The sequence below is a fragment of the Emys orbicularis genome, chromosome 1 (assembly GCF_028017835.1).
Source record: "Emys orbicularis isolate rEmyOrb1 chromosome 1, rEmyOrb1.hap1, whole genome shotgun sequence".
Lineage (NCBI taxonomy): Eukaryota > Metazoa > Chordata > Testudines > Emydidae > Emys > Emys orbicularis.
The window spans coordinates 332,738,065-332,750,825 of NC_088683.1; the positions used below are offsets into that span (position 1 = coordinate 332,738,065).

The 12,761-nt window shown below is 37.4% G+C and overlaps 1 protein-coding gene across 1 annotated transcript in view; it reads right to left on the bottom strand.

Moving 5' to 3' along the window:
- Nucleotides 1-773: 773 nt before the first annotated feature.
- CUL5 (cullin 5) overlaps nucleotides 774-12,761 on the bottom strand; it is a 70,354-nt gene continuing 58,366 nt past the window's right edge. The window contains exons 12-19 of the mRNA XM_065406353.1: nucleotides 11,972-12,104; nucleotides 11,316-11,447; nucleotides 8,418-8,541; nucleotides 8,020-8,195; nucleotides 7,713-7,874; nucleotides 6,814-6,932; nucleotides 5,545-5,668; nucleotides 774-1,586 (exon numbers count right to left, since the gene is read on the bottom strand). Coding sequence (XP_065262425.1) covers nucleotides 1,392-1,586; nucleotides 5,545-5,668; nucleotides 6,814-6,932; nucleotides 7,713-7,874; nucleotides 8,020-8,195; nucleotides 8,418-8,541; nucleotides 11,316-11,447; nucleotides 11,972-12,104 — 1,165 coding nt within the window. The 3' untranslated portion in view covers nucleotides 774-1,391. The remainder of the gene's footprint in view (nucleotides 1,587-5,544; nucleotides 5,669-6,813; nucleotides 6,933-7,712; nucleotides 7,875-8,019; nucleotides 8,196-8,417; nucleotides 8,542-11,315; nucleotides 11,448-11,971; nucleotides 12,105-12,761) is intronic.

Consider the following 12,761-nt stretch of genomic DNA (forward strand, 5'->3'; position numbering starts at 1 on the left):
GCAAGGCTGCCTGATAGCATCTAACTAAGAGTACTCACAGGACACTGAATAAAAGCTGACTTACCTTCCACCCCCCACCCCTCCAAGGCAGATTCTCTGCTCCAGCAGTACTGATGTCATCAGTCCAATAAACACTGGAACATTTGAGAAGGAGTTAGATATTACCAAGAGGCTACTTAACATGGCTGAAGAAAGATGTAACATTTAAAATTTGCCAAATACACATCAGGAATTTTGACAATCTCTCTTCACACACAAAAACTGGGAGTTTTTTCTTCCTTAAACCTTTGCAGGTCTCCTTTAGCTACATCCTTTATCTCCTGCTCACTTCAAATCAATAGGCAGTTGCTGCTTTAAATATTTATTTATTTTAAAGGAGATTGACTTTTAGGCAACTAAGAGTCTAAACCCTAAAACATAAAGCCATTGGAATACCCGGATATGATGCTACTGTATGTGTACAGAAATTGCAAAGGGTTTTCTTCTCATAAGGGACTTGTGGATCAGTTACTTTTTAATGCCTTCAGATTTATGTAATTAGTTATATTCAAACATAGGGAATACAAATATTAAATGTACAAGGGAATACACTTAATATTTCTGTTCACTATAACAGACGCAGCCATGAAACAGAAATGGGGAAGAAAGCTTCACCTTTCAAAAGGATTGTAATAAACCATTTGCTCAGATAAGATAAGCAATGTATATCCATATGTTTACAGCAAACAATATAAAACAATGATCTCCTGCTTAAGGAAAAACAACATCCACAAGTTGGAAATATTTTTATGTCACTTGTATGTCAATATTAAAATCCAGTTACTATATTGAAGCACTGCTTGAGCCAACAGGTTGTTACTGTAACAAATACATATCTGTTGTGATGCATCTGTGTCTCTCTCAAATGTTATACATAAAAAGGATCACCAAAGGTGGACAGTACATTTACTCTGTTGATCCAAAACACAAAGTGAAAGTGCTACTTCTAGTCCTAATTGCATTTAAAAACAAAAACAAACTTAATAGCAGTTTCTCAGTGCATGAGTATTTGAAGGTCTTTTTTTGTGTGCAAGTACTGTTCATCTAAAAACCCAAACCTGTATTCTTCTTGGTGGGTGTAAATCAAATCTACTTTAAAAAGCTCACAATGGGCTCTTCATAAATGCAAGTTTCCCACAAAACAACATGCTGTTAAAGTGTGCAACATGAAGGGAATGCCATCATGCTAGCTGAATGAGATTGGCAAAATATAGTCCTCTTGTAAGATAAGGCAGGGATTTTAATATGTAATGAAAGTCAAAATGAGTCCTTCTCCAGCACAAAAAACTGTTGCAGCTGTCTGCCCAAGCACCCTTCAATTTGTGTTCTTGGCATCTTACAGAGTCTTCAAATTATGCCATGTATATGAAGGTGTTGATATCCGATTCATCTCTTCTGATATATTTGTGCTCTATAAGCCATTCAATTTGCTCTTTTATCATTTTCTTTTGTGGCAAGAACATGTTTTTCAATATTTCTACCAGTTCAGTCTGAAGCTGAGCATTAGTAATTTTCTTCCGCATTTTCATTATTTGGATAATAGCCTCCTAGTAGGGGGGGATAAAAAAGAAAATGTTTTTGGAAATATCCGGTACAAGTGGCAAAATGAATACACAGGGTTAATTGGGAGGCTGTGGGAAAGGAAAGAGAGCAATTCAGTTTGATGAACACCAATTAATGCTTTTTTCTCAATGTGTTGCTAATAGGAAATTTAGCCTGTCAGGTTATAACATTAGATCCTAAAGAAAGTATATATAGTAGACCTTAGTAAAAGCAACCTAGAGCCAACTTCTGCTTTTGTTCATGTCCAATCAATCCTACTGACTTCAGTGGATGTGCATAGGTGTAAATGAGGGCAGGATCTTACCACGAGAAAATCCCTCCACATATATGCATATTTAAGCAGTGTGATATGCAATAACTATGTGGATTAAATGGTGAGATGACTAGCCTTTAACATCTGGAAAAAATAATGAATGGTAATCAGAAGGTTGTTTGGGAACACAAGAACATGGTGATATTCAAGGAAATTAAAAGGTGGAAAAAATTAAAAACTGATCAAAGAAAATACTTGTTCCACACAATGAATAATTAGACTGTAGAATTCAGTACCATTCGAAGTTGCAGAAGCCAAGAACTTAGCAAAATTCAAAGAGAGATTGGAAATTTATATGGATAACAATATCAAAGATTATAATAGGTAATGCCAACAAAGATTTTGGAAGGAATATTAAACCTCATGCTCCAGGGTTTAAACCCATCTCTAAACTATTAAAGACCAAGGTAAGATCTAATGTGGAGAGCAGAATACTCCACATTCACCTACTGCAGGGTTCTTAACATTCCTTTGAAGCATCTGGCACTGGCCACTGTCAGAAACAGGACAGTGAACTAGACAGACTACAAGTTTGATCCAGTATGGCAATCTCTATGTTCCTATGAAGTCTGGTTTAAAACTACATGTTTTGTTCAGCAAATATCTAAGATGGGAATAGTGATGATTTTATTGTCCATATCAGTTATGGACCAAGTACCTTCAGTCGCTCACTGAAGAAAAAGGGCACACTCCATGTTTTTAATAACCTCTAAGAGAAAAACATTAAAAAGGGCTGTTTTTTTCTGGGCTTACAACAGAATGCTTCTAAACAGACTACTTTGGAATGATCTGCACTGTAGAGATCTTTGAAGTTAGTATGCTACACAGATCTATACTTTGAATAATCATTTGTCAGCTAGCTTGGTAAGAACTGAAAGTCACATCCTACAACCATCCTTCTTAATTCACCTAACCAGATATTGAATACATTTCATGAAGAGGCTGGTGGATGGAGAGTATACAGTTAACTGCTGAGAGGATGATTAAGAGTTATGATGGAATTCAGTCACCAACTTTTGAAGGAATTTAGAAGGCATTCATCGTGCTACCCTGCTTTGTGGTTGGTATACAAACCACATGGGTCAGCCACTAAGGCATTCACTCACTCCGTGTGCTAAAGTAATTGTCATTAGAAAAACTCTCTTTCCTTTGAAAAACAAGCTCTCAGGCATCATGAGCCTCAAAAGGAGTTTTCATCAGCTTAGCCATGACCATGCATAAAATCAAGCTTTCTGTTGAAAGAAGAGCCAAAATGTCAAGTGGACCCAGATGGCACAGTTTGCTAGACAGCTGGCTGCAGTGACCTGGGGCTCTAATCCCTGATCATGATCAGAAAGAATCTGCAAGTTGAAGTTAATATAAAATGTTGGGAGTCCACTGCAAGGGGTAGTGTATGATAACCCTCACTGGAGTCAGTAGAACTATCAGCTCGGAGACTTTCCATATGGGTATGTATTTTTATAGAACTGCATTTTTTATTATATTTGTGAAGTACTTTTAAACCTTCTCTAGAAATTAAATGAAATAAGGGACGTTAACGCTTCTCGAAGAAAGCATGTCTCTTTTTTGTACTTAAAGTCTGGTTTCACAAGAACGCTGCTTTCACCCATTCTGTGTATAGAACAGTCAAAGAAAAATTAAAACCATGATTCATTGTTTCTTCATCTTTGTCAGGAACTTCTGCCCTGGCTGGAGTGAGACTCAATATCCCACTGTCCCCACTACAAAGTGTCCACTCCCATTGCATTGCTCTCTGCCATTTACAGATGACAGTTTGTTGTTACATCAGAACAGAAGGTCGATATTATCTGTAAACAAATACAAATAGACACTCACCAGGGCTCAAATGGAGCCTGTAAGTCAAAACTAAGCATCCCACCCCCATCCTATCCCATCACGGAATCTCAAATTTGATCTGAGTGAACCCCTTTACAAGCAAGAAATTAATTTTGCTTCCAGAAGTCAGTCAGTTTTTGACATCCCTGCCCAGAGCCCTCACAAGAAAAATCAGCTACAGTTATGTTTTCTATGATTTGGACACCTGCTTTCTGGGAACTGGACCATAAATTAGACCATCGACACCTTTCACCCAGGTTAACAGATAGCCATCAGATGGGTAACAGCTTTCATTAACTACGGATTGGTTCTGCATACAAACAAATTGCTTAGGTGAAAAGTTAGATATCTAATGCTGATTTTCTGACTCATCTAGTCATCATCTAGTACAGTCTTCAAAGGCTTAATACAGAAGTTGGTAACAGTTCAGAATTTATTTTCAAAAATCTGCAGATTTTTACATTGAAAATACATAACTACAGTATAGATGCCCTCGGGGTAAGCAGGTGATTTCAGCAGGTAAGCAGGGGACAGATGGGCTATTGGCACCTAACAATAACTGGGAATGTTGCTTTTTGACACCCAGGAAGCACCCAAGGCATTTGATAATGGAAGGGTATGAGTCTCCCTCTTTTGGGGAAGAGACGAGACACTAGATTTGAAGGGGAGTGGAGGGTAGGTTGAATTTCCCACTTTGTTCCCCCCACTGACCCTTGATAGCAGCTAACTCCCCACTGCACGCCATCCCAATATTTGTCACTACATCCAACAATGAAGTACATTAGCTTGAGGTTTCTGCTATAATGACCAGCAGTCATTTATACATTGAACTACATTGTCATTTATAACAGTCTTTTGTTTCTGAGTTAATACCTAACTGAGATAAATTGGAGTTGGGCAGCAAACACCTCTCAGAGCTATTGTTTCAGGCTGACTTCAGTGGACAAGTTCACATTTGTTTCAAATTCTGAAGGTTTTCTTCACAACCATAAGGGCTAGAGACTGGATATTTTTTAATGAAAACTTACATTTGGGAGCAATGCTGTGGAGTACATAGTTCCCATGTTGAACACATTTATGAAACTTTCCCTCCAAAAAAAAATTCATGCATTGTAAACCCTTTTCAAAAACAACCTCATTTTGAACCCCCCCCACCCCCACTTACACTGATGAGCGTCTAAATCTGGGATTCTCTAACTTCACTACGCGGCAACCCCGTTCTGACAACAAAAATTACTACAGGATCTCAGGAGGGGGGACCGAAGCCTGAGCCCGCCAGAGCCCCGCCGTCCCAGGGTGCGGGGGGGTGGGGGAATTAGGAGAGGCAGCAAAGCCCAAGGACTACAGGCCTCCCCTGCCTGGGGATGAAACTTGAGCCTTGCCACCCAGGGCTGAACCCCTTGGGCTTGGGCTTCGGCCCCGGGATTCAGCCCAACCCCAGCAAGTCTAACTCCAGCCCTGGTGACCCTATTAAAATGGAGTCACGACCACTTTGGGGTCCCAACCCCCAGTTTGAGAACCGCTGGTCTAAATAAATAAATCTGAAAGGAAATACAGTTTGAAAACAGCCTTTTTCAAGTGGCGCAGAATAGAAAAAATAAGTACTTTTAAACAAGAGTGGTAAAGCAGCATAACGACCCAGGCTCCTTGTGCTCTGCAGACTTTGTGAGGTTGAATCCAGTTTAATAAGCTTTTCATGGAAGAACATCTCAGAAACGGAGGTGGCATATGGTAGTAGTAGTACACCAAAGGAAATGGGACTGTTTTACATTGCTCTGTTAAACTTTACTTACCTGGGTTCGTAATATTCTTAGTTGGACAATTCCTTCATTCTCCTCTTCTCGCATTCTTTCTGTAGTGAGTTGTAACCGGCCAATCAAGTTTATCTTACCCCTTTTCTGAACTTTAGCATTTTTTCTGAAAGAGTCAATTATATATGAAAATAAGCTAAAACATACCCATTTTACATTAAGAAGGAATTCACATTAGACTTACAGCAAAGCAGTACTGCAGCAATGGTTGGAAATGGCTGGTTGGCAGTCAATACACAATTCAAAACCCCATCCCCCAAAACATGTGTAGGTTAGTTTAATGCATCAACAGATGAAAAACATACACAACAGATGTCAAACTGACAGGCTGGACTGTGGTATTACGTAGTTTTACAGACAAAAATACTTCACGTACAATATTAAGTTCAGGGTTCTGGACAAGGAGTTATACAAAAGTAAAATTAGGAAGTTGGGCTACTTTCTTGTTCATCATAGAGGCCGGCTGTCTGTCTATCACAGAAACATATGGAAAAAATCAGATAAATTATGGTAAATATGATAATCATGGTGTTATTCAATTTTCACCCTCAACATTTTTCCGGACTGCTTCCTCTGTATCATGGTGTCCTGTCATCCGTTCTCCCAGGGTCTGTTCCAAGAAGGAAGCAGGGACATCTTCAGCCCTTTGCAGGGGACTCAGCAGCTACTGGGGACTAAGCAGCAGTTGTCACTATATCCCCCCTCTAACAAGGCCAAGCAGCAAATAGGAGAGAGTCTCAGAATCTGATCCCCACCGCAAGCCGCCAGCCCTACTGATAGTTATTCATGATAAAAAGAGCTAATATCTTCTACATAAAGTGCCCTGAAGCAAATGTATATCAGATGTTGTTAATGTTTTATTTCTACAGCATCTTTCATTCTGAAGGATCCCAAAGCACGAATATGAGATATCTACACTCACTGCAATATGGTCACCTCTATTGTAAGATACATTAGCTGAACCACTTTTTAACAGTGCACAGAAACATTAAACAATTTAGAACAAGAAGTGAAAATATCATTCCTATTGTTTCTGACACCATAGGGTAAATGTAGATAGCATCAATCTTCTACTCAGATTCTCTTCTAACACACTTATTCCTCCTTGAAGTGCCGTGGACTCATTAGTAACAAGTCATCAAAACCTCAATTTTGCATCTCATTGTTAAGCGATTAAGAAATCAGCTCATTTCAAGAGAAATCCTTTAGTACTAAAACATTACGTATTTTCATTTTCAAAGAATATCTTACATTAAACTGAACTCCTGGTTCACTGAGAAGAGAGTTCCTTCTGTAAAGTCTTTGGGCGAATTGACTTGAGGTTCATACAATAAAACCTGACGTTTCAGCTTTGGAAATGCTACAAGAGACTACAGAGAAAGGGGAGAGGGGAAGAGACCATGAAAATGAAACATTAGACTCTTAAAACAGAACCAACCAACCTTTAGGATTTAACTGCATAACAGAGAGCTGTACTATACGCTCATTGGTACAGGGACTGTGTAGTCTTATTTGATTGTAAAAAGCTCATGCATGTTGTTGGCACTCATAATAATCTAATCAGCATCAAGTCAATGATTTATTAAACACTGTTGTGATGCATTATTTACCACACCTCTCTTTTTGAAATGTTTTAATATAAACAGTATCATTCAGAAGAGCTGAAGTGCATGAACTCTCAGCCACAGAAATGGCCAGTGGTAAATCTGATCCATTCAAGATTTCTTCTTCTAAAGTTTCTGCTGATCTGAGTGGATTACAGGAGTGTTCCCCAAAAAATTAAGTCACTTTTAAATAAAGTACATTTAAGTAGTAACTGCTGAACTCCTAAAACTTGACGAGTCCTACAACAAAACCAAACTATTACAATTGTATCCTCTAAGCAACATCTGGCCAGAAAGACTTAGCTGCCTCTAAAAGTTTAAGTTGGGCAATCTTGATAGGAAAGAATGCCTACAGGTAAAGGCTATACATATTAATGTAAAGCACAAAGAAGCACCATTGCAATTAAAAGGCTAGTTAGGAAAGGTTTTCACTCTTCAATTTCAAAAGCACTGCCAGAGTTAGTACTTGAATATTTTTTAAGGTGGATATTTAAGTATTAAATAAAGCTAAAGAAGAAATCTGTTTCAACAGAAAGGTAAAAATACCCATAAAGTCCTCCTAAGTTCTGCATCAGGGAGCTCAGTTGCCAGTTTAAGATTTTCAAAGCTGATTTTCTCTCTGGGTCTTTGGTTCCATGCAAACAGCACAGCCAGCTGAAACGTTGTTACCTCTAAGTCATACTGGCCAACCTCATTCTTAAATGTTATCTGAAAACAGAAAAAAATATATTTTTGTTCATTAGGTTTTTTTGTTCATCAGTTGTTTTTCTAAGTCCAAACATATATTGCTTATTGCTGTAGACAGATACAGATTTTATACATTAAAAATGAATAGTAAACTCAATATACTTACAATTCCATTGGACATGAGATGATGCCAGTGCAGTTTTCTGCCACTGTGATTCTTTTTGTAGAACTCTTCTACCTCTGGGATGAGGTCTTCTAATTCCGTGGGTAGCGATACAAACACTTTTTCAGAACTTCGAGACCAGGCACCAGCATTTAAAATTTTAATATTCACAGAATCAGCTATAAAAACCAGACAGTATTAAAATATATTAATCTGAAAATATACCACCAAACTAGATAGCAAAGGAGCATGTTAACTGTTTTTGACCTCAAAGTAAGATGTGTTCTAACTGACAACCTATGTTCAAACTGAAGTCTAAACATGATAGAAATTCCAAGTTTTAAAAGAACTATTCTTTAACATGAGTAAAACAAATATCAAAACACATTTGAGAATAATACCTGGTAGGGCCAATTTATTATTTTTGTGCATTTCTTTGAAGGCCTGGTTCAAGTCTTCAGATACTTTGATATCCTGGAACATCCTGGCCAACTTATTTACATAGTCTGCTGGCATACCTACTTCCTGTATAAACAGATGACAAATTATACCAAGACACCACAATCTTTAAGATAAAAAGCTTACATACATCAGTCTTGAGGTTTACAATAACTAATTTAAAAATAAATGGACTTCAGTAAAAAAAAAAAAAAAAAAACAGATTGTGGCATTTTGTGATAGCAAGTTGCAATCTTTCTGTAGATATACATCACATCAGGGCCGAAAGAAAATGCAATTACTTTCAAGAATCAACATAAAAAAAGGTAAAAACATGAAGAGACTGATGGATCCTATAAACTGAAGGGGCTTAAACCAAAAAGTTTAAAGTGTGCAAATAAACATGCAAAATGTATAGTTAACTTGCATGCAATTTCCATGAACGTGCTCACAAATCTGTTATTTTGATGCCTCAACAACCAGTTAGAAGTGTATCTGGTCATCTGGATGTGTAAATACCGGATGGCTTCACAACTTTTGCACATCTAGCCCTAGGGCTGTTCTTTTGATAGGGTAGGAACTAATCTGCTGACAGTTTCAAGTCACATGGTTTGCCTAACTGTATCACCCAATGTTACAAGAACATATGCACAGGAATTTACAGAATCATTTTGAGAAAGCCAAATCCCACGTATGGCCTATTGAACAGTCCTCTACGTACACAATTCCCATTATGCATCGGGATGCAGGATTATCCCTTAGAATGCATATGATTCCAATGTAAAAAAGTCTTCATGAACACAAAAACTGTATCCTTTCATAAAGTAAAACAGTTCTGTCTGGGCTTTTTTTCCATGTTAAGCCACAACTCATTTTGCTCCACATAACCCTTTATATCCGTTATACTAAAATGACAATTCATAAAACATTGGTCTCATTTTCATAATAAATTAAAATTTAACCAGTAGCTAAGGTTTTGTTTGTTTGTTTTGTTTTTTAAGAGTTTCATTATTGGAGAGAGAAAATGTTTTTTAAATAATTCATAGGTCCTGTTCCACATCTGCAAAATGTTGGAATTTATACAGAGTAGGGCTGTCAAATGATTAAAAAACTTAACCGCACAATTAATTGCGCTGTTAAACAATAGAATACCATTTATTTAAATATTTTTGGATGTTTTCTACATTTTCAAATATACTGATTTCAATTACAACACAGAATACAAAGTGTACAGTGCTCACTTTATATTTATTTTTGATTACAAATATTCGCACTGTAACAAAACAATTCACCTCATACAAGTACTGTAGTGCAATCTCTATCATGAAAGTTGAACTTACAAAAGTAGAATTATGTACAAAAATAACTGCACTCAAAAACAAAACAATGTAAAACTTTAGAGCCTACAAGTCCACTCGGTCCTACTTCTTGTTCAGCCAATTGCTCAGACAAACAACTTCATTTACATTTATGGGACATAGTGCTGCCCACTTCTTGTTCACAATGTCACCTGAAAGTGAGAACAGGCATTCGCATAGCATTGTTGTAGCCGGTGTCGCAAGATACGTGCCAGATGTGCTAAATATTCATATGTCCCTTCATGCTTCAACCACCATTCCAGAGGAAATGCTTCCATGCTGATGACTGGTTCTGCTTGGCAACGATCCAAAGCAGTGCATACCAACGCATGTTCACTTTCATCATCTGAGTCAGATGCCAACTGCAGAAGGTGGATATTTTTTTTTTTTTTTTTTTGGTGGTTCGTCTTCTGTTGTTTCCGCATCGGAGTGTTGCTCTTAAGACTTCTGAAAGCATGCTCCATCCCTCGTCCCTCTCAGATTTTGGACGGCACTTCAGATTCTTAAACCTGGGGTCGAGTGCTGTAGCTATCTTTAGAAATCTCACATTGGTACCTTCTTTGTGTTTTGTCAAATCGGCAATTAAAGTGTTCTTGAAACGAACAACATGTGCTGGGTCATCATATGAGACTGCCATAAATGAAATATATGGCAGAATGCAGGTAACACAGAGCAGGAGACATACAATTCTCCCACAAGGAGTTCATTCACAAATTTAATTAACGCATGATTTTTTTAACGAGCGTCATCAGCGTGGAAGCATGTCCTCTGGAATGGTGGTTGATGCATGAAGGGGCATATGAATGTTTTAGCATATCTGGCACGTAAATACCTTGCAAAGCTGGCTACAAAAGTGCCAAGCAAACGCCTGTTCTAACTTTCAGGTGACATTGTAAATAAGAAGCGGGCAGCATTATCTCCCGTAAATGTAAACAAACTTGGTTGTCTTAGCGATTGGCTGAACAAGAAGTAGGAGGACTGGTAGGCTCTAAAGTTTTACATTGTTTTGTTTTTGAGTGCAGTTATGTAACAAATAAAATATCTACATTTGTAAACCCTACTTTCATGATAGAGAGTGAACTACAGTACTTGTATGAGCTGAATTGAAAAATACTATTTCTTTGTCACTTGTACAATGCAAATATTTGTAATAAAAATCAATATAAAGTGAGCAGTGTACACTTTGTACTCTGTGTTGCAACTGAAATCAATATATTTGAAAATATAAAAAACATACAAAATATTTAATAAATTTCAAGTGGTATTCGATTGTTTAACAGTGCGATTAAAAATGCGATTAATCGTGATTAATTTTTTTGAGTTATTCACAGGAGTTAACTGTGATTAATCGACAGCCCTAATACAGAGGCATAAAATATCAAAACTGGGTATAATTTAAAATAGAAAAGTGTCACATGACAGGAGAAACATTTACATTGAAAAATAAAAACTGATCATCATCAACAGGAACTAAGAAATCAAACAAGGTTTCAGGATACTTACTCTCAGCCATTCCACCATATTCTCTTCAATTTCACTATCAGCTGATATATCTAGTATCAGACGTCTTGTTAAGTGAGCTTTGTGGTATCGCATGAAAACATCCTTATTCTGTACATATTTAAGTACCAAAAGCTGTTAAAAATAGATTGCAATGCCTATTTATTTCCATGCCAAATCAAACCACTTCATTTACAGTTTCCCCCCCCCCCCCCCCCCCAAAAACTGGTCCCACATATCACCATAAAATAAAACTAGCGCAAGGCTACTTTAGATTTCCTTACAAAAGAATCATGTTACAAGCTAGTCACCAGATATAAAATTGCTACAGTATCATAATCACCAATTTCTTCATCTGAATCACTGAGGAGCAAGCACTTCAATGGTGCATCAGCTCTGCTTTGTATTTAAACTTTAATTTCCTGTCTATATTTTCAGATTCTTGTCCATTATATATGTAATACACAATATGTAAATTGTAAACTAGCACACTGACATTGCTGTCCTGTGACAGCATATGGACATATAAATATTCGCTGTGGAGGTTTCAGTTTCAACTATTAATATTCTAGTGTAGCAACATTTTTGAAGATGAAATCCTGAAAAACAGCAAAAATTATTTCTTAGCTTAATTAAAAAAGTTGAGAGCATGCACATACCACTTCCTTAAGCTTTGCTTCAATTTCTTCAGAGGTTAATTTTTTGCTTAGTGGTGTTTTTCTTAACAGCATGTCACAGTAATTAGCAAGCAGTTCAGGGCATTTGGACTCAGGCTGTGTTTTCAATCCAACCCTAAAAGCAACATGAAACGAAAACTCCATAAAACTGTGAAGAGAAACCTGCTATACCAGGTTAACTAGAAACTAGGATTAAAGGGAAGGGAATAAATGACCAGGTAAGAGATCCTACCTCAATTAAACTGTTGCAAAATGAAAGGTAATTCTCTCTTCCATTCCCCCTAACCCCACCCCATTCAGTCAAACAGTAACCAAAAGATGACCAAGTGTTTCCATTTGTCTCTCAACTAATGTTGTTTGGAAATTTCAGAACTGCAATTAGCTAGGAATAATTTCAAACAGTAATTTGCATAAACATCTGAAAGGTGGGTGTCCACATACTGGTTAGAGTTCCAGAAAAGAATGATCAAATAAGGAATGCATTTTCTGTGTCTTCCTGTTACTAGTGCAATTTGATGGGTCCCAAGTAACAATGCGGAGAAATGCAGTTCATAGAAGTAAGAGAGCAAGCCATTATTGTCACAGACACACCAAAGAAGTATTGGATGGAAACCACTGGAAGGTGGTTCAGAGACAGCAATCTGAAATCCCGCCGCTACAAGTGGAATCAGCAGAACTACAATATTAAGACTATAGTGCCTCAAAGTATGCAAGGGCCACAAGATAGTATTCTTATGGAACACTTCAGACTACTCAGTGGTTTTAGGACAAA